General features: G+C 38.7%; 1 protein-coding gene across 1 annotated transcript in view; it reads left to right on the top strand.

Annotated features, from left to right (window-relative positions):
• Positions 1-24591, top strand: part of TENM2 (teneurin transmembrane protein 2) — a 555006-nt gene that overhangs the window by 101619 nt on the left and 428796 nt on the right. The window contains exon 3 of the mRNA XM_053991099.1: positions 8985-9260. Coding sequence (XP_053847074.1) covers positions 8985-9260 — 276 coding nt within the window. The remainder of the gene's footprint in view (positions 1-8984; positions 9261-24591) is intronic.

Below are 24591 nucleotides of genomic sequence, written 5' to 3'. Positions count from 1 at the left end.
TTGTTCTAATATGAGATATCTTGATAATTCCTCCTCAGGGGATCGCACACTGCCAGCTGTTAAACTTAATGCAGAGTGATGGTAGGAGCTTGACTCACGCTTTGGCACACTCTTTGGCACACCTATTATTAACCAATAAAGTCAGTGCTGGCAGTCCTTCAAATCTGAGACAAAAGTGAAAGGGAAGAGACAACTGGCCCTATTGTTCCAATGGAGTTTTATAGAACAAAGACATAGTTTCAAACAGCAGAAAGTTTGAATAAACAGAATCTATAACCTGTTTATTGGCACATTACGCAAATTTCTCTGTCGATTGAAGAAGGGAAAAGTAGTCTAAATTAAAACACTGCTACTGAAATTCTAAACCACTGAAACACAGAGAAGTTGAGATGAAATAGAGAAGCAGTTTACATTAACCAAGGGGAGTTGGGGTGCTGAGGTGGGAAGAGAACCTTGGAACAGTCCATGCCTGCCAGCACCACTGCTGAGTGCAACAGGCTGAAATCTTGGTGTTCAACATGGGTACATGGACCAGGAAAACAAAATCACACAGCAGCATGTTGTGACTGCCTGGAAAACACTGCAAGGTAGGGAAGGAAAAGAGGTGCATGGGAGGAGATCATATTTCTTCCTCCATGGGTCCTCAGATGCCTGGCACGACCAGCAAGCTCCAGCAGTGGAGCTGGTGGCTGTGCAGTGCTGTTGCTGTAGCCCTGCAAGCTCTGGATGTGCCAGCAGGGCAGATCACTGTGTTTGTGTGCTTGAGATTGTTTGTGCAGTGTGCAAACAGTAGTCACTGGTAGAATGAAAGAAATCCTGTATTAAGGGTTTGTATTTTGTCTGTAGCAAAGTTCAGGACCAGTTGTCATCTGGATTGGTGCCAACTGATTCAGTCATAATACCACAACTGACTGGCTGATGAAAATAACTAATTATTTAGCTAGGCTTAAAAGTGAAAAGCTGAAAGCAGTTTATAATTCAGTCAAATAAATACAGATGTTTCCTGATCTCATATAATGAAGACAATTGGTGAATAAAAGAAGATGTGGTTGTTTGTAGGTAAACTTCTCAAAGAGCTGTTTCCCTTGATACCTGATTATAAGATATTTATCTTTTACTCCAAAATTATAGTGCTCAAATGATTTTAATTTCATTATTCTTCAAGTCTGGCATGAAGTTTATGTGGATGTTTTATGTGACTTTTTCAATTGATGCAGTTCTCAGTTTAAAATGTTTGATTTATTTGGGAACCTCTTCATTTTAGGTGAATTATTTTCTCAGTCCTCAAAGTCATTCATATTGGTCTACTGATGGTGCTCCTAGTAGGATTAGAAATGCAGAGTTAAAAGCTGATATCTCTGTCATTTCTGAAATGTGTTAGGAGCAACATCATTCAGAATATAAACACAAGTTCTCAGCCGAATAATGGTTTAAACTTTTTATTCTACTGCACAGGTTACAATTTACATTACCGTTATTTCTAAGTGACATGGTATTTACAGTGAAGAAGCACCTTGTGACTAAAGAGCTGACAGCTGCTAGTGCTCAGAAATCTTTATATGTGCCTGGGGACCATCATAAAATACAGAGTAGCCGTGTTCCCAGCTTGTGAAGCAAGGTAACGAGAAACAATTAAGGTTTTGTCTGTGTTGACAGCTGATTCAGGTTTTTTGAGAGTTCCCAATTAAACAGTCATGGAAGTATGAAAGCTTATTACCATTGACTTCTGCTGTTTCTTGAGAGCACAGATTATTTATCAAGTCATGAACAGTGGTTTATCTTTTGTCACTTTTTAAATCTTGATTTTAGAGTATAAAAATAAGAAAAAGGCTTTACATTAATTCAGCAAAGTATCAACAGCTCATTTATCCACTGGTTGTTTGCTACAGATTTTTGTAGAGCTTTTTCTTAATAATTGAACTCAGTATAGTGTATCAGTGAAGATAAACAGCTATACAGTGATTTTATCAAAAAAGTACTTTATATGTATATATATAGAGACAGAGAGATAGTCAACTGGAAGTCAAGGAGAACTCACTGTCCTTTTCTTACACAATTGAAAATATTTTAACAACAGCAGACCTAAATCTTCTGAGCTAGACTAGAATGAGAATGACATATTTTTACTGGTGAAAACTGACTTTAAATTCTGTGGGACCATGGTATAATTATTGTACTATTTTGTGCCAAATGAGCCTAATTGTGCATTGCAAACATGCATAGTCAATACAGGTACTAAATGGTAGCTGTCTTCTATTGGGATTGCACTTAATTCTTTCCTTATATTATCTTTAAAACTGACTACTTTCCCAAGTTTGCATTTTCCATGGACCTGTAGTTGTTTTTCCATCATAGGAAAATAATATGCTTGTGTGACAGGAGATAGTATCAGTTGTTGAGCAGGTTGGTAAACATAAAAAACTAGATTGAAAATCATTCTTTCTGTGTTCTTTATGCTAGCTATCACTTTAAGTACACAGAAATTTCTAATATTTTCTTGTGTTTCTGTGATGGATTTTATTTATAAATTCATTGTCTCTTAAAAGGAAACAGGCATTTAACAAAATTATTCCATAGTTTGACCCATTTTGGGGCTGGGAATAGAAAATATGCACTCTAACTCTTTTTCATAAAATTTCTATTTTAAAAACCCAAACAAACAAACAAACAATCCCAACCACCACCTCCAAAACCCACTATTACTTTGATGGCATTTGGACCAGAGCTGGGGAGTTTACAAGAACTTCATGATTTGCCATGAGGCTTCACAATCTGTTCTTTCTCTGCTGCTTGTAAAGGAAAAAGTAACAGGAACTGAATTTTTGTCTCTTGGGGTGGGTTTGTTTGGAGACTGGACAGAGACTGGTTTTAAGATGGATGCTGGAGAAAATCCCTCGTGTTGTGTTGGTTAAACCAAGGTATCTCCATGCTTTCAGTGAGAGATTCCAAGTCTGGAAATCTTGCCCCTCTCTCTGTCTGTGCATCTCTGCAGAAATCCAGCAGATTTCCTGCAGTCTGAGTGCAGAAGTGCTGGGAGCTCTCAGGTGTGCCCAGGAGCTGCTGCTGGCCCGCAAGGTCAGCTCTGAGCAGGGCTTTCCCAGCCTTCTGCTGCCAGACAGAGAATAACAGGGGAGGCTCAGCCTGGGATTTTCTTTCTGCTGGCACTTAATCAGCAAGGAGAAGGAGGAGAAGTGCACCCAGGGAGAGCACAGACGGGTGAAGCACAGAGGAGAGCAGAGCAATTGCTTACAGAATTGCATACATCCATCTCCTTCAGGTTTGAGAATGGACAGTCGGAAGGAATAACACATCCCTTTATAATAAATGAAGCTGTACTTCTTTTACAATTCCTTTGAGCTTGGAAAAGTTGGAAAGATTGGCTAAGAAAGTAAAGTGTTAGCCTGAAGGTTTGCATTTCAATGTGGGCTGTGTGGGATAAGAAAAATAGTCATGTTTGCTACCTAGCTCCATCCTCTTGTCCTCTCAAATCTGATTTTGTCTTTAATCAACATCAGCACTTGAGGAGAAAGCCATACATGTATACTTTTCCCTAAGCCAGAATATCATCAAAATCAGGTTCATCTCCATAAGGTGATGCCAGAAATACAGCTGGTGGGTTAGAGAGGAAGAGAGAGTTCTTACACCCTGACTCTGTGTAAGAACTGCTCAGCTATAGCTGGGCCCTCACAGCCCCATACCAGCTGCAGAGAAGAAAATCAACTCTATCCCAGCAAAAGCAGCCCAGCATCTCAGAAAGGAGCAAGTAGTTTATAAAAGACCATTAAAGAATTCTTCTGTCATTGATAGGAGAAACTAGGAAATGAACTTTACATTCAAACCACGCATTCCAACGTGCACAAACATTTCTGTTTGCTGCTTCTAGTCAGTTTGCAGGAGGGACCAAAGCAGACTGAATTTATAAAGAACTGAGCAAAATTAAGTGTGCATCAGAGATTTTTAAAAAGAGAGACCTCTTCCAGAGATTAGACCTAAATTGTGGAACTCCTGCCAGCAAAATCATTAAAGTTGTGAATATAAGAAAAACTTGAGAAAGGATGGAATGTCTTAAATCAATATATTTTTGTTATCCTTACTTTCGTAACTGATTGTAGTAGCAAAGACTGTGAGTTATATTTATTCTTTTGATTTTAGACTTAGCCCAGTCTTGAACTTGATGTCGTGCTGAAGGCAAATTTATCTTATCTGTGCATTACTGGTTTCAGAGATCTTCCTCTGAGGCATCTTGTAGCGATCACAGCTGGATTAGATTAATCTTCAGAAGGGCAATTCATGCAGTTTGTGATCAGCCAAATGAGACCTTTGCCTAGGGGTTAGGTGAAAGTAACCTTTGCTTAAATGGTGATGCTTTCTAGTCTTAGCAGGGATAATGAGTACAGTAGTACATCATTGAATTCAACACACTGTTAGTAAGTGTTTATATCCTAAATAACTGAAACAGTAAATTTCTGTACAAGGAAGTGCACTAAAGAGATAATAGAAGTAATGTCCTCATTTAAAGGAAAACATCTATTCTATTGAGAGACTATTCACAGCGTGTAGATTATGGGCAATGATGATCAAGTACATAACATTATACTACTCTGCTAAACTAGAATACTACTGATCTGTTTTTGTATGAGAGATTATGTACACCTTAAGGGAGCAGCTGGGTTTAACTGCCTTCCTTTAATGAAAATCATCTAGTGGTTTCTGCAGGAGGGGATGAAGGAACTGAGGATGGAGACCGCTAAGCTGTTTAATGTGAAAAAGCAAAAACCTTGTGACTTTCTATTTTTGGTGCTGTGTTCTTCAAGGGAAAGAAGTTTCTTTCTTTTCCACCAATAAGGATCCGACGTTATCTATCTCCTTTCTCTTAGTGTCACCAGCAAAGTAGTAGATGCTCCAAGAATCTGAAAAAAGGCTTTTAGTATGCAAGAATGGATTCTGCCTGCACATTTCAGTCCTTCTTTGCAAGTGACATTCCAGGGAGGGGCAGTTCAGTTCCTCTCAGCTCCCTGCAAGCCCCAGGTGCAGGGGGTGCTGTCTCACACTGTAAGAAGCCCCCCTTGCCTGCCTGCTCATGCTGGCAGTGCAGTTTGGCTTGTGGGCACACAGCAGAGCAGTCTGACTGGCCAGGGCACGGCGAGCAGTGGCACTGCAGCCCTGCTGCCTTCGCTTGTCCCCAGCAAGGTCTTGCTATGCCTGAGCTCCCACTATCATTAGAGCTGTGAGGATGGTACTCCTTGAAGGAGACACTAAACCTTGACCCCAGGCCAGGCTGTGCTTGCCTTTCCTCTCTCCAGTTCATGAGTGCTGTAGTTTGTGCTGGCACTGAGGCAAGGAGGGCTGAGTTGTTCTTGCTGAACTTTTTATCAGGATTCCACATGGAGTGTTCTGGTGGCCTGAGTGGATATGGAATGACTTAGGCATTTTTTCATCTTCTATGAGACTATACTTGATCTGCAAAGTAATAGTAGGGTGCCCAAAGTGGGGCAGCCAGGATGGGGAAGGGCTTTGAGGGGAAGCCATGAGAGGAGCTGCTGAGGGCACTTGGTCTCTTGGGGAAGAGGAGAATGAGGAGAGACCTCATTCCATAGACAGCAGGGTGCAGAAGGTCTCCTTTCTTGTGAGGGGGAGAGGCAGACGCTGATCCCTTCTCTCTGGTGACCCATGACAGGACCTGAGGGAATGGCCTGAAGTTGTGTCAGGGGAGGTTTAGGTTGGATATTAGAAATAGAATCTTCACCCAGGGAATGGTGGGGCACAGGAAGAGGGTCCCCAGGGAAGAGGTCACAGCACCAGCCTGGCAGTTTAGGAAGTGTTTGGACAATGCTCCCAGGCACAGAGTGTGATGGTTGGGCCAGGAGTCAGACTCGATGATCCCCTTCCAACTCAGCTTATTCGGTGAATTACTGGAAAAAATATTTCTGTGCATCCAGATTTTATTTATCCTCTATGTGAATATACAAGGGTGAATATACAAGGTCTACTGGTGGTCTAATGATGGCATTAATACCTTAATGTGCTGTAATGGCTGAGTAAATGAGAGAAGAATATGTTAGTGGAAGCAGTTTATATGTCATTCAGAACATGTGGACAGTTTCATTTTAGGAAAACAGGGTATGTAGGAGAACATGGTCCAGAATAAGAAAAGGTCTAGAGAATATAACTCTAGTATTTCCATCTTCCTTTCCTCAGATTTTACAGTAAATTAAGGGCTATGAAACTATCAGGAATTATAGAGATACATTTCTATATTTTTGAATGTAAATTACATATCTGAAAACATCTTTTATATATGTATCTATGTAGATGTGAAAAGATTATTATCCAAGGACAAGTTATTTTGCCACTTTATGCTGCATTACAGAAAAGTCTCAAATAATATTTTGCAGAAGCAAATGCCAAAAGTTAGGATATAAAACTAATTTAAAATCTACCAGCAAAGAACATGTCTTTACTAGATGGGGAAATTTCTAGAATATTTCATGTCTACCATCAGGTCATAAGACTGTAAAGGGATTTCTGAGAAGCAGCATAGAAAATCCTTTCCCAGAGGTTCAGGGGCTGATTCCATTTGTGCTCTTGATATGATCCACTTCTCAATTTTTAAAATTTTGTCAGTTGCTGGAAAATGCCAAGTTCCCAGATAATAAAACTCAAATGGGTGAATGAGTTTTGTGAATAGTGTATTTCAGTGCCTATACCATTTTCCTCAGGCAAAGTAAGAACAGGATGCTAATCAAAGTGAAATCATCTGGGCTTGTAAGGGCTGTTGAAATCCACCGAATATCATCAAAATGTTTTACTGTGTATGTACAACAGCTTAATTTAGCTAATATATTCATAATTTGGGTGTATTTGTAGACATGCCACCAGCAAACAAGAAAATTTGAAAAACTTCATTTTCATTATGAGTTTAGTAATTTTAATGTGTATCTAATGTCAACATTACTCTGCCTGGGTGAGCTACTATGATTCAGTTCAGTCCATTTTTAGTATTCATTTTGGTTTGATTTTGACCTTTTTATAAATAAGTCTAACCTTAGTTTGCTAATATGGCTGAAGCAAAGTTAATCAATTAAACTGTTTTTATTGAATATCTTCTACTGAAATTGCACATGATTAAAGTTTACATCTTCCTTAACAGTAGCTTTATCTGTCATGTTAGAACTCCTATATAAAAAAAAAAAAAAAGCAAAAAGACAACAACAAGCAAAAAATCTCTAGACTGAAGTGCACTTGAGAAGCTAATTTTTAGGACTGTTGAGTTCCCTGCTTTTGGCCAAACCACTAAATTTCTGATTACTACATTAAATATTAGACGGCAGATAAAATATGCTCCTAACTAGAAGGGTTTGGGTTAATTTGCTGTTGATGAAAGCGAGCTGGCTTTTTTAATGTCAGCTTTTTTATATTCTTTTTACACATTGCCACTAAATGTTCCATTCCTTGAGAAGCATTGTCTGGTGGGAATTCTCCCCTTGGCGCTGTGGCCAGGGTGTCACTGTGGGGCTGTTTGACCTCAGGGTGACAGAGCCGCGCCCGAGCCTGGGCATTGCTGGCTGAGGACATAGGTCAGGCTTCCAGAACAAATCCATCCCCTTCCTTTAACTGATGAGATTCAGGAATAAATTTAAACTGGGCCCCAGTTTTGCATTTTACATGTGTGCATACACCCCTTATCCAAAATGTGCTTTGGCAGTTAAATATGAGACTGGAGAGAGCTGGTACAGAAAGGGGAACCAGATAGATATAAAACGCTATGAGCTTTCCTGGATAATCTGAGAAAGAGGTTCTAATACTTAGGAAAAAAAAAATCCATTTACCTTCTTTATTAATAGGTGACACTTATTTGTGTGTTTTATTTTATTAGTGTATGAACTTCCATTGTTTAGCTTCATTCTGACAAATATATAGAGGAAAAGGAGAAAATAGAAACGGATTTTGGACGAAATAAAACTACTGTTTTAGAAACACAGACTACAGATCTGGTTTCCCTGTGAATTAAGAAATTAGTTAAATAATTGGCAGTTATACTGCCAGCAACTTCAGTCTGGTTTTTGTTTTTAGCCCAATGTAATGAAGCTCAAATTACTTTGCTTTTCAAAATCTTTGAAAGCCTTAGAGACCAGTGAATATTTCCCTTCATTTTTTTACTGCCCTGTTCATTACTGTAGGAAACAAGTACATAAGCAGAAATCAGGCAGCAAATCTGGACTTTCTGAGAACCCTGGGGGACTCAGTGTGCTTTAAAAATGTATAAGATTTTGTCCACTGAGTTGTTATTAACTGCTAAAGGTCACGTGTTTTGACATTGTCTCAGAAAGTTTTGCCTTTAAACCAAATGACCTCCTGATTTTGGTATCGATTCATTCTTTCCTCTGGAATATGGGGGGAAAAGAAAACAGTTAAAATGTAAGGTCTATCTTGGCTTCTTTAGCAGATATTAAATTACCAGTTACACCAAATGTGAATAGAAAATTGGTGACGAATTTCCATGTTACCTCACTGATGGATTTGCATTCTTTCACTATCTCTGTGAAAGACTTGTGTATGTGAAAATGAGCTTCATTAAAAAAAAAAAATCTCTTTTTGAGTAATCAAATGCATAACTTCAAAGCTCATGCTCTGTCCTACAAATATGAGGTTGCATATACACTAAAGCAGGTCCTGTCATTAGCATTTTTCATGAGGTTTATGTTAATTAAGTGATTAATTATTTGGGGCCAAAAGAGTAGCCTAGAATTTAGAGACCTTTCCTACCTTTGTTTTGTATATTCCATCCATTTTAGATACATTCGATGTTTTCAAGGTTAAGTCTTGCTAGACCAGTGCACCAGAGATTTCTGTAAGTAATTCATCGGTATACAGCAGAACTGCATAAAATTAAAAAAATATCTGACATTTTCAAGCTGAAAATAAATCCCCTACCTTTTTCTATGACTTAATTTTTTTTTTTTTTTTTTCCCTTGTCCTTCTAGGAACAAACTTCACCCTTGCAGAACTGGGGATCTGCGAGCCGTCTCCGCACCGGAGCGGGTACTGCTCGGACATCGGGATCCTGCACCAGGGCTATTCCCTGAGCACGGGCTCCGACAACGACTCGGACACGGAGGGAGGGATGTCCCCGGAGCACGCCATCAGGCTCTGGGGCAGAGGCATCAAATCCAGGAGAAGTTCCGGCCTGTCGAGCCGGGAGAACTCGGCTCTCACGCTCACCGACTCCGACAACGAGAACAAGTCCGACGAGGAGAACGGTAGGGTTTTCCTTCAGTGTATTCCTAACCTACTTAAAAATGCACCACTCTGCTTTCAAAGGTGAAGTTTGCACTTTCTCAGTTTGACTAAAGCTGGTTTGGGTTTTTTTGGCATCACTATCAGGAAAGTATTATATGTGCATCATATGAGAGATATTATGTGTGATCTTAAAATTTACTTCTCATGCCATAATCTGTCACAGAAGTTTGTGCTCCGAGTATCTTAAATTAAACTTAATGATGAGAAGCAGAAAGAGAAACAGTTTTTATATGTGATTTTTCTACACAGCTTGAAGTAATATTAATAATCCACAATGTGCTGATATCTGTAACCATGATGCTAATTTGTAACAAACAGATTTAATTTTATGTATTTTTTTTCCATGGTTTTGAAGTTGTAAAAACAATTCTTTTGCTCTTTTATTACTGGTATTGGGGGGCTTTTGGAAACCAAATCTGTGCATCGGGCTGAGGCAGAACACTTGTGTTCAGTGTAGTTTAAAGTCTCACAGAAATGGGCACAGCACCAGTCACTTGTGGCTGAACAGCCTGGCAGGGGTAGAGTCTGAGTGTCCTGTGTTCTACACTTTCCTCTCAGGTGCACATCTCCAAATTCAGGTCCTTTGTGTGGATCACTCTAAAGGTCTTACCTGGGAAATTTTCCGGGCTCATAGCTTTAAAGAACTTAAGAGGGAAAGTAGTAAAAAAGAATTTGCAGGAAATTGTCCTCCATCTTATAGGGTGATGAAAGTGTAAAGTCAGCCTAGGTAAAAAGAAACAAAGGGGTTTGGATCTTGTCATTCTGAGGAGCTGAAGAGGAACCTCCCTAACATCATCAATCCTCAGAGCAACTGTTCCAGCAGCATGACACCAGGGATAAAATTCTGCTTGGTACATGTTGGGTGCCTCTCAGAAGAGCATTTTTGTAGGTGTTTATTTTGGGCTCCTCCCTGTATTCACTGACAGTTGTTTTGGTTTCAGCAAAGTGGGTGTGCCGGGCTTTAGAAACACATGCAACTGCTTGTCAAAGCAAACAGGGCAAAATTACAGTTTATATGTTGATAGGAAGAAGTTCAGCAAAGTGCAATTGATTTTGTTTGTAACAACAGTCTTTTTTTGTTGATTTAAATTGAATCTTCATGTAATATATCCTCTCCATAGGCATACCAGGATACATTTCTTCATCAAAACTAAGGAGGCAATGTGCATTTACTAATAATGGTTTGTACAAGGAAGCCCATGTTTTAAAAAGAATCAGTGACTGGTTAATTGATTTTTCCTATTAACAATACCATTCACAGAAAATATGACAACTTCCATTGATTTTAGTACAGTTTTGTTAAGGCTTCTGAGTGTAATTTCAAATAAAAATCCTGACTAATAGAATTCTGACATTATGGAATGGTTGGGCTTCAGTGCTGTAGCAGGAATTCACTTCTGTGCAGGTGCTTGTCTCCATTTCAGTGGCAGCAGTGTGTCACACCTTTTGTCTAAGAAAGCATAATGATCTCAGAGCCCACTTTTATATACACACTGTCACAGACTGATAAAAGAATGAGCCTGTTCACTTGTTTTTCATTTTCTTCCCCATAATAAGTGAATTATTCAGTAATTGGAAATACAGTGCAGTGAATCCATTTTTCATGTTTCTAACAATGATATTAATAGGAGAAAGAACAACATGATCAAACAGCAAGCAGGTAATAAACCAGTATGTGGAATTCATTTTGGGTTTCTGTGAGAAGGGTTTCTGTGTGTTTGGTTGTTTAAAAAAAACAGCACACAAGGTGTTGTGTACACAGAGGTGTTAACTTCAGTAAACTTTTTAGCCTTACTCTCTCACAAAGCCTGGTTAGCTCAAAAATCAATGCTTCTTCACATCACTGATTTTATGAAGTTTTGGGATACATTATCATATAGATTGACAGTTGCCCCACTGGTTCAGCACCACAGTGTGGACACTTACAAAACCATCATTAATTTCTCACACTTGTGCCTAGCAGTGGTTTTCTACATAATAAACACTGTGTCCTTCAGAAGCAGATCAATAACCTGCTAGGTGTTCGTCCTGAGAGGAAGTAACAAGAATCTATATTTCAAGAGAAATTTGTGCTCTGATATGGTTTCATATTTGCAGGATACCAGCATAAAGCAAGACATTACTTGGTATGAGTTTTTACCCATTTATGCCTAGCAATATTAGAGGGAACTCATGATGCTTACACCTCTGAATTTATGGAAAGCATTGCTAAAGCTTTTTCCCTGATACAGTTCAAGGGTCATGAAAGAGTAGTTCAACTCTAAAAGATGACTATTTTTTTGAAATATTGAGATCCTATCACAATTTAACCTTTAAAAAAACCCCAAACAACCCATACCTCTCGCAATTTTTTGTATCAAGAAATCTATTTTGTCATCTCCAAGTAGCACAGAGGAAGCTTAATTTCTAAAAATTGCTCCCATTCAAATCCATTCACAAAGCTTGTGACCATTTTCTGTGCTTGTAGATTTAGTGTGATTTAATTTTGTCATAAACCAGAATGCTGTGAACCTTGAAATATTAGCAGGCTTGGAATGCTTATAGGTAAATTGAAATAATGGAAACTCATTAAGTTCCATATTTTACTTGGTATACTGAAATTCTTCCTAACAAAACAGCTTACTGATAATTTACAAACACTTATATTTTCAGAAGTCTAATTAGGCTCTAAATTCTTACTCTATCTTGTAGTTTTTGCTGCTGTCTAGATGTGGCCATGTGTTCTTTAGACAGATCAATTCTGAATTTGTAACACAAATCTGTCATCAGATTGTTACTCAACATGATGTACTGGGTTGTGAGATTTAAGTAAATTAATTTTTTTTTTTGATGCATGCAAATGTAAAAGACCAGTTAGAAATACAGATCACCTCTGATGTCATGCGCCAGCTTTGGAGAGAGAATCACCTGTGGGGGTGCAAGGTGTGAGCTATAGGGGATACAGCATGGTTCCTCAATGCTGAGTTTTTCTTTGATTAAATCTTGTAACTATTTATTCTGAAACATCATGGCAAACTTTTCAAAAGGATGTTTTTTTTTTTTTTTATCAGTTGCCTTGTTCTTTTCTAAACCTACAGTATTTCTATTTCCAGAGTAAAGCCTAGGGGCTGGTCATGTTTAGGTAGTGACCTTGAAGCAGCCACTCTTTCAGGGTTGGTTTCTTCTCTTCTTCTTTTTTTTCTTTTTTTTTTTTAAGTTGAACTGAAAATTATATTCTTCTGAAAAATATAAAACATTGTAAAATAAGGTAACTTTCAGTTTAAAAATCTATGAAAACAGAATGATCATAATTAAGGAGCATTTATGTACAGAATCTTTTTGCAGCAGATCTGCAATTTTCTCTTTTCCTGGCTTCACTGTTGTTGAATGACCAGTTAGAGGCTGTTAGGAAAGCAGTGAAATTCAAGTGACATAAGGCAGATGGGAGTGAACAGCTGAACAGATCAATAACAGAGAAGAGAAAAGGTAATCTTAGGAAGAGGAAAGGAGGATGGAACAGTAGGATGTAAACTCAGGGCAAATCTTGGCTTGAGTGCTGAAATGAACTCGTGGGCTCAAAGTGAACCCAGAAGGAGGGTTTTCAGTTTGATGTGAATCTAGATCCTGCTGTGAAAGAGAAAATCTAGAAATGGTGTTGGTGATTTTTTTTTTTTTCTTTTTGGTAGATGGTTGTTCCCTTGACACTTTTTCTGCTAGTACCATTATTGTATATAATGGAATAGATAATGTGCTGCACTGATGTTTTCAGGTTCAATATCCATCAGTGTTTGCTATTCTAGATGTACTGGTGGCAATGACTTTTACCATTTTTTTCTATATTGCTTTTGTGGTGCTTTTTATTGTAGTAATTAAAAGTTGAGTATCAGACAGTAACTTATGTGCATATCACTTACTGAATGAAAGAGTGCCATGAATAAAGAAAATAAAGTTGGAAAAATTATAAGGTAAAATATGAAAAACTGTATTTGCATTGTTCTTCTGATTGAATCTTATGAAAAATCAGCTAAATTTTTTTTTTCCTTTTTTTCCCTGCTGTGAAGTTTTCAATGGCAATTTCCTACAGTAACTTCTCAAATGCATCTGTAAATCTTAAAATAAAAACATGATAATTCAAACTGACCTCACAGTGTATCATTGTTTCAATTTTATGAGCAGTATAATCTGAGCTTTTCCTGGGATGTTGCTGAATAGCAAACTTGGAATTACGGTAGAAAAGAAAAGATGTTATTGCATCAGAGGAATTTACAAAAAGGCACCAGACAGATGACAGCCAAGGAGTTTATTTTCTTACTTTTACTGTTGTAATTTTGACATGTTGTTATCAATATTTCATTTTTTAATTTTTTTTTCAGCTTTCTATTTCACACTTCATAATTTGCAGGAAAGATTATAGCAACATTGTGGTTCTACTCTTGAGACTATTTTGGGTTTGTCGTATGCATGCTAATGTGTCTGAGTTGTAAGGGAGTAGAAAGTAAAAGCTTTTCATGTTGTTGGTCCCAGAATTCTGTTTGGGTTAAACACGTGGGAGATTAGGATCGCTTGCTGCAAGTTCCCCACCAAGAAATATTCACTTTCACCAACAGGAAATACTTTCCTTGTTAAAAGGGGATGTTTAAATAGTGGTGATGCAGTTGGAGCAGGTCTGTGTCATCGTCAACTGCGTGTGTGTGGGAAACATAATGTGCCCTCATAGTTTTGGGATAAAATATCGATATTTTGGGTACAAGGAACAGCAGGGAAGATGCAGACTTGCTCTATATGGCATAGTGGAGTGCTGGTTTCTGTAGGGAAAGCTGTCTGGGAATGTTGTGCCTGTTTCTCTCCCAGAGCGACCCAGGTAGCTGGGGAACAACAGGAGGCACGGATCTGAGAGAGGAGAGAGGAGGAGCTGTCACAGTTGTGCGATCTGTTCCTAGCTGAGAAAGTGGCCAGATGGTCCCAAGGAAATGATGGGATTTAAATAAAATGTCATACACTCAGAAAATGGCATCGCACACGTCATACATCACCGAGGCTCCTGAAGGAGGAGAGCTGGGGAGGTGAGCTCCTGCATGGGCAGACTTCAGCTCTTCTTTAGGAAGGCTTGTAAAGTACTTTGTAAATGACAAATTTAGAAAGTCATTAAGCGCAGTATCAAAGCTCGGTTGCTTAAGTGGATCCAATTTTGATGTGCTCTCAAAACCTGAGGGCACTTCTGATAGGAAGTGGTTTCCTAATGAGGGAATTGACTAGCAGGAATGACTTTTAAAGACTTAACTACACATAAACTCAATTTGGTCCAGGTAAATGGCTTATGTATTCAGTGCAGGGAGAGTCTAGATGATGGGGTTAAGGACAAAAAGTGGATGTGTAGTACTGGTAAACTTTAAAGCCTTGTGTAAGACAGGAATATGAAATGAAGAATTAAAAAGCTTAAACATTTGTTGCAATTTTAATATAACCCAGCAAGACTGTAGTGTAGGTTGGCAGGATGATGTGATGAATTACTGCTACACTGTCTGGTATATATTGGAAAAGCTCAATAAATACTATCTGGAACAAAGTGCTTGATGATATTCTAGAGATTAAGGATGAAGATGTGGCAAGACAGCTCTGCCTTGGTGGCCTGAAAGAGCAAACCCAAATGCCATCTTGACATTCAGGTGCTCATAGCTGACATTCAGCACTTGGGCAGCTGTTAGATTTTCCATTCAGATCAGTGTTGACCTGAGAGATGTGCATCAGGATCTTGGGTTTCATCCTCCCAGAGATACAGGTGTTTCTAGCACTCATGATTACAGGAGGAATGGATGGAATGCTAAAACAAACAAGCAGAAAATCCAAAACAAGCCCACAAAAAACCCAAATCAAACCAAAAAATCCCCCTGGATATGGTGAGGTAAGGTCTTACACCATGAATGTCCATACTGTTCTCCCCCATTCGTTTCAGTCAGGGCTTCAGCACCTGGAAAATTTTCCATTGCCTCTGGGGTGACTCCACTCCCACATTCTGTGCCCTGCTCTGGCACAGCATCATTGGGCTTTTTGTCCATATCCCATTCAAGGGCCTGCTGAAGCTGTATTCTGTTTGCAGTCTCTCTCTTAATGGTGGGGGTTTTTTTTGATAATATGAATGCCCCCCTCATAATCAAAGAACTAAGGCAATCAGGAACTGAGACCGAGGAATTGAAGTCCGACATTTAGCCAGGAAACTGAGGAAAACAGAAATATGGGCTGATGAATTAAGGCTATTAGGAAAATACTGCAGCAGCTGGGTTCATAAACTGCTGAGGTTAGCTGGGATCTTCCTTTTTCCTGAATTCTAAGGAAAGAGCTTTTGCCTGCAGCTGTATCTACATCACTGTGTGAAGGTCACAACATGGAGAGCTTTTAAAAAAAACCTCTCAAAATAACCACAAGATTTTTCAATTATTATTTAATCATGAGCCTTTCCATCTAGTAGAGAAATGATGAAACTGTTTAACAAGAACTCCATTACAGCACATTATTCAGTTTGTCAATTATTAGTTTTATAAAAGAAAACTTAGATGATATAGGTCACCTAGGTAAGCAAGCAGCAGCGCCTTTGTTCAAACCATAACTGAGTTAGAATAATGCCTTTTTATTCTTTTCTATAAAAGAGATCTGTGTCTGATAAAGTCAATCCAGCTTGGTGCTAAATGCATTGTGTGTGGCTGATGAATGATAAAACCTTTGCAGGAAGGTTTGCAGGTTTGTCTGTACTTGGTGTTTAACTAAATTTAATAAAGCGAAACAAAACCTAGGTGTTTTACTTTTCCCTTGTAAACTGAAGCACAGATCATGGGAATCCATACTCTGAATGTATTTTGTCTTGCCTTTCAAAATGAGAAGTTTTACCAAAAGCTTCCTCTAAATTAGTCACACCAAAGACAGGTACTTTTCCTCACGTCTGGTATCCCACTATTAATAATCTCCCTAATTACGAATACTTGCATACTTCACTGATTAGTGCATAATTACATCAAGGTACACACTGCTTTTTCTAGTCAATGCTTCATTTATAAAGCTCAGCCTGAGTCTGGCCAATCAGCTCAGGTGCTGCAGTGAATGCCTACTGTCACATGTGGAAAGTGACATGTAGGTGGCTGTTTAAGTGTCATTGCATTTTCTAAATATTTTGTGGGATGTGCTTTGTGTTTACACTCTGCTCACTGTTCTTTTTAAGGAATCTGTCAGCTTGTCGAAGGCAATGGGTTTGAATTGATTGTTAATGTGATGTTGAAGTATCACGTCCTGCTCAGGTAGGATAGAATTCCCCTTCAGATGGAAAATGGATAGGAAAGGTTTCATATGTATATATTAGACTAAACAGATTTTTTTGAAAACTGAACTATCCCATAACTAATGAGTTTTGAAATATATTATTCATTTTTTACTCTCTTTCTTTATAAAACTTTTTTCACTTAATTCTTAGATAGTAAGTTATAAAAGATGCTTCCTAAGTTCCATTCCTTAGGTCAAAGGAGAGAAAATCTAATTAATAAGCCTAATTGTGTTGTTGGTGCTGTTTGGGGTTTTTTGTTTCGGTGTGTTTTTTATCCATAAAATGTTTTTTTGTGACTTTTTGCAGAAGCTCTTGGCAGAATTGAATGACTTCTGACAGTTACTATAGGAGCAACCTGAAAATTAACTTTTTTCTTTGCTTTTAATTTCCTTGTATTTCACACAGGTTAAAGACAACTTTCTGCTTAATTTAAGCTTTTACAAGTTCTATGACACTCTCCTTCCTTGGCAGTGATAAGGGAAGTACTTTTATCTTATTTGTTCAGCCTCTCTGCAGCATTTGAAATTGCTGACTCTCTTCTCTACACTCTTCCTGTAAGAAGCTCAGGGGATGATTGGCAGTGATTCAGCAGGGCTGAAGCTCTGCCTCTCAAATCAAGTGAGAGGTTTCTTATGAGCAGCTGTTTGTCCACTTGCCTGTTCAGTCTTTGGCTCGCAGACCTCTCAGCAAAGTTCTTCAGCACCTCAAAAGCTGTTGGTAGCACCACAGAGACCATGCTGAAATCTTAACCATCTGTGAACAAGAAACACTATCTCTGGTAAAAGTAGAGGACCATTTTTTCAATTTATATTTTGTCTGTCTCATGCTTAAAGAACATCAGATTAGGCTAAACCCATAAAAGAAAGATGTGATGATACTGGGGAGATGGAAGTACCTTGAAGAACTTGTCTTTCCCTGAAGTTACCTGCTATCAAAGGCTTGCTATCATTGTTCTTAAAGCTAACTCCCTACATTTTTCAGTAGTACTCCTGTCCATGTAACAGATTTATGTGAAGTAGCTTTAAATGTTTTTCCCAGCCCAAATAACTGACCCCCATTACGTACTTCTCTTTGTCACCAGAGGATGCCATTGCTGTGATCTTCCATGTTCATGTGCTAAACCCACTGACTTTTGGAAGAGGTACTGCTTCTATATGGTACCACTCCTTTTAGTTGTTTAAAGAAATGGCAAGAAAGTGGCCTTTTGGAGAAAACTGGCAAAAGAGCTATGTGTAGATTGAAACAGTAGTTGGAACAACCCAATGCTAAAACAGGGCTGTTTTCCTGGGGTCCATTTGGGTTTCTTATATTACATCAGCACCACTTATGCTGTAGTGGTGTACAAACTCATTTCTTACCCTGAAATCACCACAAGTTTCTGGATGCTTAGTACTGTGCAGCAGAACAGCACTGGTGTCAGAGGAAGAGGCAGTTTTATTTGTGAATTAAAGTCCCAGAAGGAGGTGCAGCTACTACAAAGTTGCTAATGTATTCCATGCTGGCTCCTGGAGGTGCCTGCCCTACTATTGAACATGTGTAAGATCCTGAGGCTTGTATGTACTATTTGTTCATTAGTCTGTGCTTGCACAGTGATTTTCCATCTGTGCTCAGGTCTGAAAGAGAGATTGACACAAGCTCGACTCTAAGAAACATAGTCGATTCCTGGAATGTATCACAAGTACACTTCATCCCCAGAGCATATCAGACTGTATTTAGATGCAATATGAACTCATATTCATACCTTCTGTCCTTTGATATTTTCTCTGGGCTCCCAAATACATAATGCAGCAATCTGGATAAATGAAATAAAAATATGAACTTATCATGCTTGATTTCCTACAGGCTGAGAGGGAAGAAGACACTTTGTAATTTTTTAGTTTTCCTTTTATTAAGAAGCATGCTAGTATTATTGAGGGCATTCAAATAGCATCTCTCTTGCAGCTGAGCAGCTATTCAGTGGGAAGGATGACTTTTGTGGTTTCTGAAGTTGTTATAAATATCTCAGGAACTGCTGACTGTTCAAGTCATTCAGGCTTTTCAGTAGCACGTTGCTGATCGAGAAGATCATCACTGAGTGGGTGAAATTGTATTTGCCTGAAAGTCCAAGGAGACCATGGAAACCGAAACTTCCTTGCCATGTTTGCCCTATTGAAACTGAGATATCATCTTGTAAAAAGGCATAATATCATTCCATTACAGCAACATGCCTGTAGGCAAGGCACAATATGTGAGCATCATTTGTTTGCTCAGAGCCATGACTGTCATTCAGAAATATTGAAAGGTAGCAGTTGGATTTTTTCACACAAATGGTTAAGGGACTTTTCTCAACATCAAATTAGCGTTCAAGAGTGAAAATATAGCTTCTGTTTCCTCAGATGCTGAGTTGTAAGAATGAGTAATCGTGATTCCTGGGGGAATTTATTTTGTTTTTTTAACTTGAGTGGCACTAGATAAATAGGTTTATCAGTTTTCCACAGAACACTTATATTTAGTAAACTTGAAATGAGATGAATTACAGTGAAGTTACTCCTCTTTCCAGTTTTCTTTAGGAGGGGAATTATTTTAAGGAGGCGAGTGCTATTTATACCTCCCACATAAAGCTATACCCTCCAGCTGTATTACACAGTGTGAATATGGACAAAGCAAGGGATGGCTGTAATTGCTTAAGTGACTGGAGTTTGTCTTTTGTAGTTCTTTTATTCTTTTTCCTATTTAAACTTCTTTTGCTTAGTAAAACAGGACATCACTGACTCTTGTGTTAAAAAGTTGTTTCTGATCAGTTTTGTTCAGTGCACAGAAAGTGCACTGAAAGGAAAGGGGAGTCCAAGGAGGTTCCAGGTTTGGGGCAGCCAATGGAACACCACATCTGTGAGGGAGGTAGGAATCTGCCATCCAAACCAACTGCTCACCATGTGTGCTGGGTGTGCTGCTCTTCAAAAGCAACCCAGAGCAATTCAGAGAATGAGTTCTCAAAGTTCATCTCTATATCAATTCTGGTTCACTTTAAAGCCTCTTTTAGTATAGCAAACTCTCCAAGCTGTATTTCTGAAGCTAATAATATATGTAAATCAGTTAGTTTCCTTCTTTCACAGAGTTCTCTACATTTTCAGTATTAAATAGTGAAATAATAATCCTTATGTGCCCAGTCCTGTCAATATATCCCTGGGCAGCTTCTCAAAGGCTCCTTGAGTCTCAATCATCTATATTCATTTGCCAGTTCTAATTTTCTGGATAATTACTGCATATTTCAAGACCACTTCTGTTGTGATACTTAGCCAGATTTAATTCTTTCAGATACTTTATTTCTTAACCTATAATTTGACTTCCCTGAGAGTATTTGAAGATGGGTATGCATATTCAGTTTAGTCCTAAATTTTGGGATTGAATCACACTCCAAGTGTGTTCTCTCTCTCAATCAGGACTCCCTGTCCTGTCCCCTGAAGACTCCCTATTTGTGGGCTAAATGTCCTTCACAGGAATAAGAACACTCTGTACATAATGGAGCCCAGCATCAGCTCTTGTGGGTGACAGAGTGCTGTCTAATCTTTCCAAATGAAGGTTTCTGTTCATTTAAAGCAGAATTTCCCATATGTTTTCACATTTTTTTGTGTGGTTTGAATTAATTAATTACATTTTACTTTTCTAGGTAGCAGGACAGATGAAGACAGCCTAGTGTGATTACACTTATGGGGGGGTTTTGGGGTTTTTTAAGGAAAAAATATAATGAGACCTGTGATAAATGTTAGGAGACTGACCTATAACCACAGCAGGCAGACACTGATAATCAGTGTTTTCTGTATTATCATCAGTCCAGCTGTTTTGCTAAAGATCCTGAGAAAACTCTCTGGGAACAGCCAGTACTGCAGTTCTTCAGCTTGAAGGCTGGAGCTGAGGGGGAGGATTTGGACAGAATTTTGAGGACATCACAGTCAGTGTCATGAAGATAAACAATTCTACATGGTGAAGAGCAAAGGAGGTAGAGAAGGCATCACTGTGCTTTTTCTGGCTTTGGTCAGTTCCCTTATATTTTATACTAAAGGGTTTTTTCTAGTCTTTTGTTTGTTGTTTTTTTTGGGTTTTTTTTTTAACTGATACTTTTCACCATCTTTTTCCCCCATCATTTTCAATCCTGGTAAAAATATTATGGCATTTGCCTGTCTTTGTCTGAAAGAGAATTTATTTCACTTTCCTACATTTTTTCCAATGTAACATAGTGCCTTGAGCTTAAGACATTAATGTGGTTCCAGATAATCTCCTAGTCTTGTTTGACACGTGATGGCTTAAAAGCACTCTTTATAAAGCAGAATATTATAGTATTAATGTGCAAAGTGAGGTTTATTCTCTCTCTCTACATCTGATGAATTCTTTGCATGGCTTAAAACAAATGGAGGAACAGATCATCTTACAGAAATAATGATCATCTTAGAAAAACGATCTGAAGAAATCAATATTTTTCTTTTCCTGACTTTTGTCCCTCCTTATTTGAGTCTAGTTCATGAAGTAATGCAATGTTAAAAATGCTTCAGATCACTTCTGTGGTGATAAATTTTGAGTCTTTCAAATATTGGTTTCATATATTTCCTTTTTGTCAGTCTTCTTGTGCCATATGTACTGCAATATACTATAATTTTTTCTTAGCTTGAAAGCAATGTTACTTTTTTTCCTACAAATAAAATATTTTCAAACCATTTTAGATGTGATTTTAAGTATTTCTTGAATTTCGCTGTTATGTCTCAGAGGAGTAGAACATATGTGGCAAGTTCTCCAGAAAGAACCTCTCAGAAGAACATATTAAAGATGAAATATAAGGATTTTTAGATCAAAAGGATAATGATTTTTTAAAAAATCTTTACTATGTGATAAATTAATCAGAAGGTATTATAAAGATGTACAGACTTGCACAAAGAGAGGGAAGGAAGACAGTGACTTTGAAATCGGTGTAGACACAGACCTGGAGACACTGTCAGGAGCTGCTGCAAAGCAGCAGACAGAGCTGTGCCAGAGGCACCTGTTAGCAATCTGAGCTGAGTCAGGGTGAGCATGATGAGGGAAATGAGCTCACAACCTCATCAGATCAGGCACTGTGTTGTATTTGCAGAGGGGCTGTGACATGATAATCAGGAGTGGGGCAGGGGCTCCTCAGAAGCTTTTGGTGCACTGTGGGCTGAGCAGGGGAACATGGTTCTGCCTTCCTGTGATTCCTCTAAAGAACACAAACCCAAAATGATGCTTAAAGCTGAAAGTAATCAGCTAACATGCATCAGCATGAAGTTGTGTATTTCTGACAGGAATTCTAACAGACTTGACTCTATAACTGTGAAAAAAAATGCTATTTAATAAAACCCCAACAGATTTTCAGAGCAACTAGACATATGTATCTAAAAGAAATGCTGGACCAAAACACCTCACACTATGATAATTTCTGTTTCAGATTTCATATGTGAGCATGTATATGACTCATTCATGCTTTAAATGCAGTTGTGAATGCATTTATCATTTGGTAAATTAATATTTTTTGTATTAGAATACAACCATAGTGAAACCTGTTCTAACAGATCAGCTGCAAGAAAAGCCAGCAGCAGGAAAGGAGAGTGTATTGGAGATTCTGACATCAGATTCATAGATAAGCCATGCCTATATCCCCAAAACAAAGATACCCTGTAATTAAGTTAATGGTCTTTATTGCAGTCAATCAAATTTTCAAGATCTATTTTACTTTTTTATGAAAGGCTGAATCACACAACTCTCTGAACTGTTAGGATGCTTGTGTTGTAACCACAATAGGTTGTAATCAAGTTTAGTACATCTGAACATTCTTGAACATTCTTCAAGAATTGGAAACTAAAATCTTGGTTCTGGAAGTCTGTAAGCTTTAATGAAACAATACTAATGGTATTTCAAAAAGGATTTTGAGAAATAATCAGACAGCAACTTCATTATTATGATTGATCAATAATAATGAAGGAAAGTTCTAGTTTGCCTGCATAGAAACTGAATTTATGGCAATGCTACAAAAATCTGATGGCTGTAGGTCTGGAACCTGGAATAAGCCAGCACAGCTCCAGCAGTGCTCAGTGTACCTGAGTGTAGTCCTTACTCCATTTATTTGTGCCCAATAAAGCATTCACCAGTCTGGGAAATGGCTGCAAACTTGATGTAGTTCATTCTGTTTCCTGATGGCCTGAAAATACTGACTTATCTTTTAAAGAGTTTCAGAAGTCTGAGACATTAAAATGTCAGAGGCAATTTTTTTTAATAGACTCTTTCTTATCTAATTGAAACATAAAGTCCAGTAAGTGAATTGTGATAATTTTGTACAGGAGTTTCTATGAAAGCTCCATCCCATTAGGTAAATGTGTTTTAGCTGCTGTTACTGAGGTGCTAATACAGAGCCCCTGCCAAGCAGCCCTTTTTAGCAATAGCTAAAATAGCTAAATTTACATGAACTTAGCTTAAACAGCTAAATTCATGTATGTTGAACGAGTGCTTGAGTTCTGCTTCACAATCTGAAATATTTGGAAGAAAAATGATCTCACAGTAATTTTGTTCCCTAAGGACTATTGATCACCCAGGTGTACTCTCACATGGGACTGTAACGGGCAGCGCCTGAAGTGTCCTCACAACAGGGCTTGGCTCACACCTGGGGTGGTGTCTGGTGAGCCTCTGAGCATTGCTGCTGTCAGTGGGGAGCTGGAACCAGTGAGGAGCTGTGCTCCCCCTTCCTCAGTGTTTTCCTCCCACAAAAGCGAGGATCTCGTCTCCTCCTAGCAGAACACATCTTCCTTTTGATCATGTTCCTCTGGACGTCTTTGCTGCTTGTTTTGCAACTCTTATCTGTCAGGTTTTGGTTCTCACACGTTTTCCTATGTCCTATTTGTCCAACTGTATTACAGCTCTGCTTTGGCCCCTGTGGGGTTATATATTATTTACACACTTCATTGAACTGCATTGCAAAATGCTTCAGCCTTATTGCTGTTGGTGCTTCTTGCGAAGTTAAAATGTGAAAAAGTGTTCCTGTGCTGTTTGTACCTTGTGCCAGTGTTATCTGTAGCTCCCCTGGCAGAAGGCAGGCAGCCTGCCCGAGGGATACAGCAGCCCCTGCTTTGGCTGGGCTGTCCCAGCACAAAAGAAAAAAAAAATAGCTTAAAATGCAGTTTTAAAAACCATTTATGTTAAATCTTTGCAACCTTTATATAACCCATTTCTGTCTATGGTGTCTGGAAAAGGGAGTGTCACAGGGATGGTGGCCAGGGGCACAGGGGACAGTGCCACACAGAGCTTTTGCTGTTTGAGGGGTACAGGTTGGGTTAGGAGCCAGGGCTGGATAAGGAGTCCAGCTCTCATTCAAAAGTGCTTTGATTAATACTGTGATTGATACAGCAGGCAAATGTTGTAACAATAAGTCACAGGACTTTGGTAATATACATAGCAATTGAGTGCTGAAACCTGGTTTGGGGTTTTTTTTTGGATTTTGTTTTGTTTTTTTGGTTTTACCACTTGTGGAGTTCTGCCATGCCCATCACTGTACATCACTGGTTTGTTTTTGTTCTGAAGTGCTGAACACAATGTGCCCCAGAGCCAGAGCTGAGGCTCCCTGTGATTTCAGTGGGCAGAGCCTCCCCGTGCAGTGCTCCTGCAGCAGCAATGCTGAGTTATCCCACAGGTCCCTGTGGCTGAGCAGGGGCCATTAGTCCATTGATTGCTGCTCCTGGCTGCTCTCTTGCTTCATGCTGGGTTTGAAACAGATACTCAGTGACTTAGGAAGTAGATGCACAATCTGTACATTTAGCAGTGGGAAGGAAAGAATCGTTTTTGTTCAGACACAGGTGAGTTACTGCTTGTGTGGGCTTGAAGGCTACTGGCAAAAAAGATTTCCCTAGAAAATAACTAGACAGGAAAAATGAGCTGGGCTTCTGAGGATCTGAAGTATAAAATATGCAAATTACAAGAATTTGGCATACTGTCAGGCTTAGACTTTTCCCCTTGATATACAGAATTTGTGT

This window comes from Vidua macroura, chromosome 15, assembly GCF_024509145.1.
Source record: "Vidua macroura isolate BioBank_ID:100142 chromosome 15, ASM2450914v1, whole genome shotgun sequence".
NCBI lineage: Eukaryota > Metazoa > Chordata > Aves > Passeriformes > Viduidae > Vidua > Vidua macroura.
This window is presented reverse-complemented; position numbering and strand designations above follow the sequence as displayed.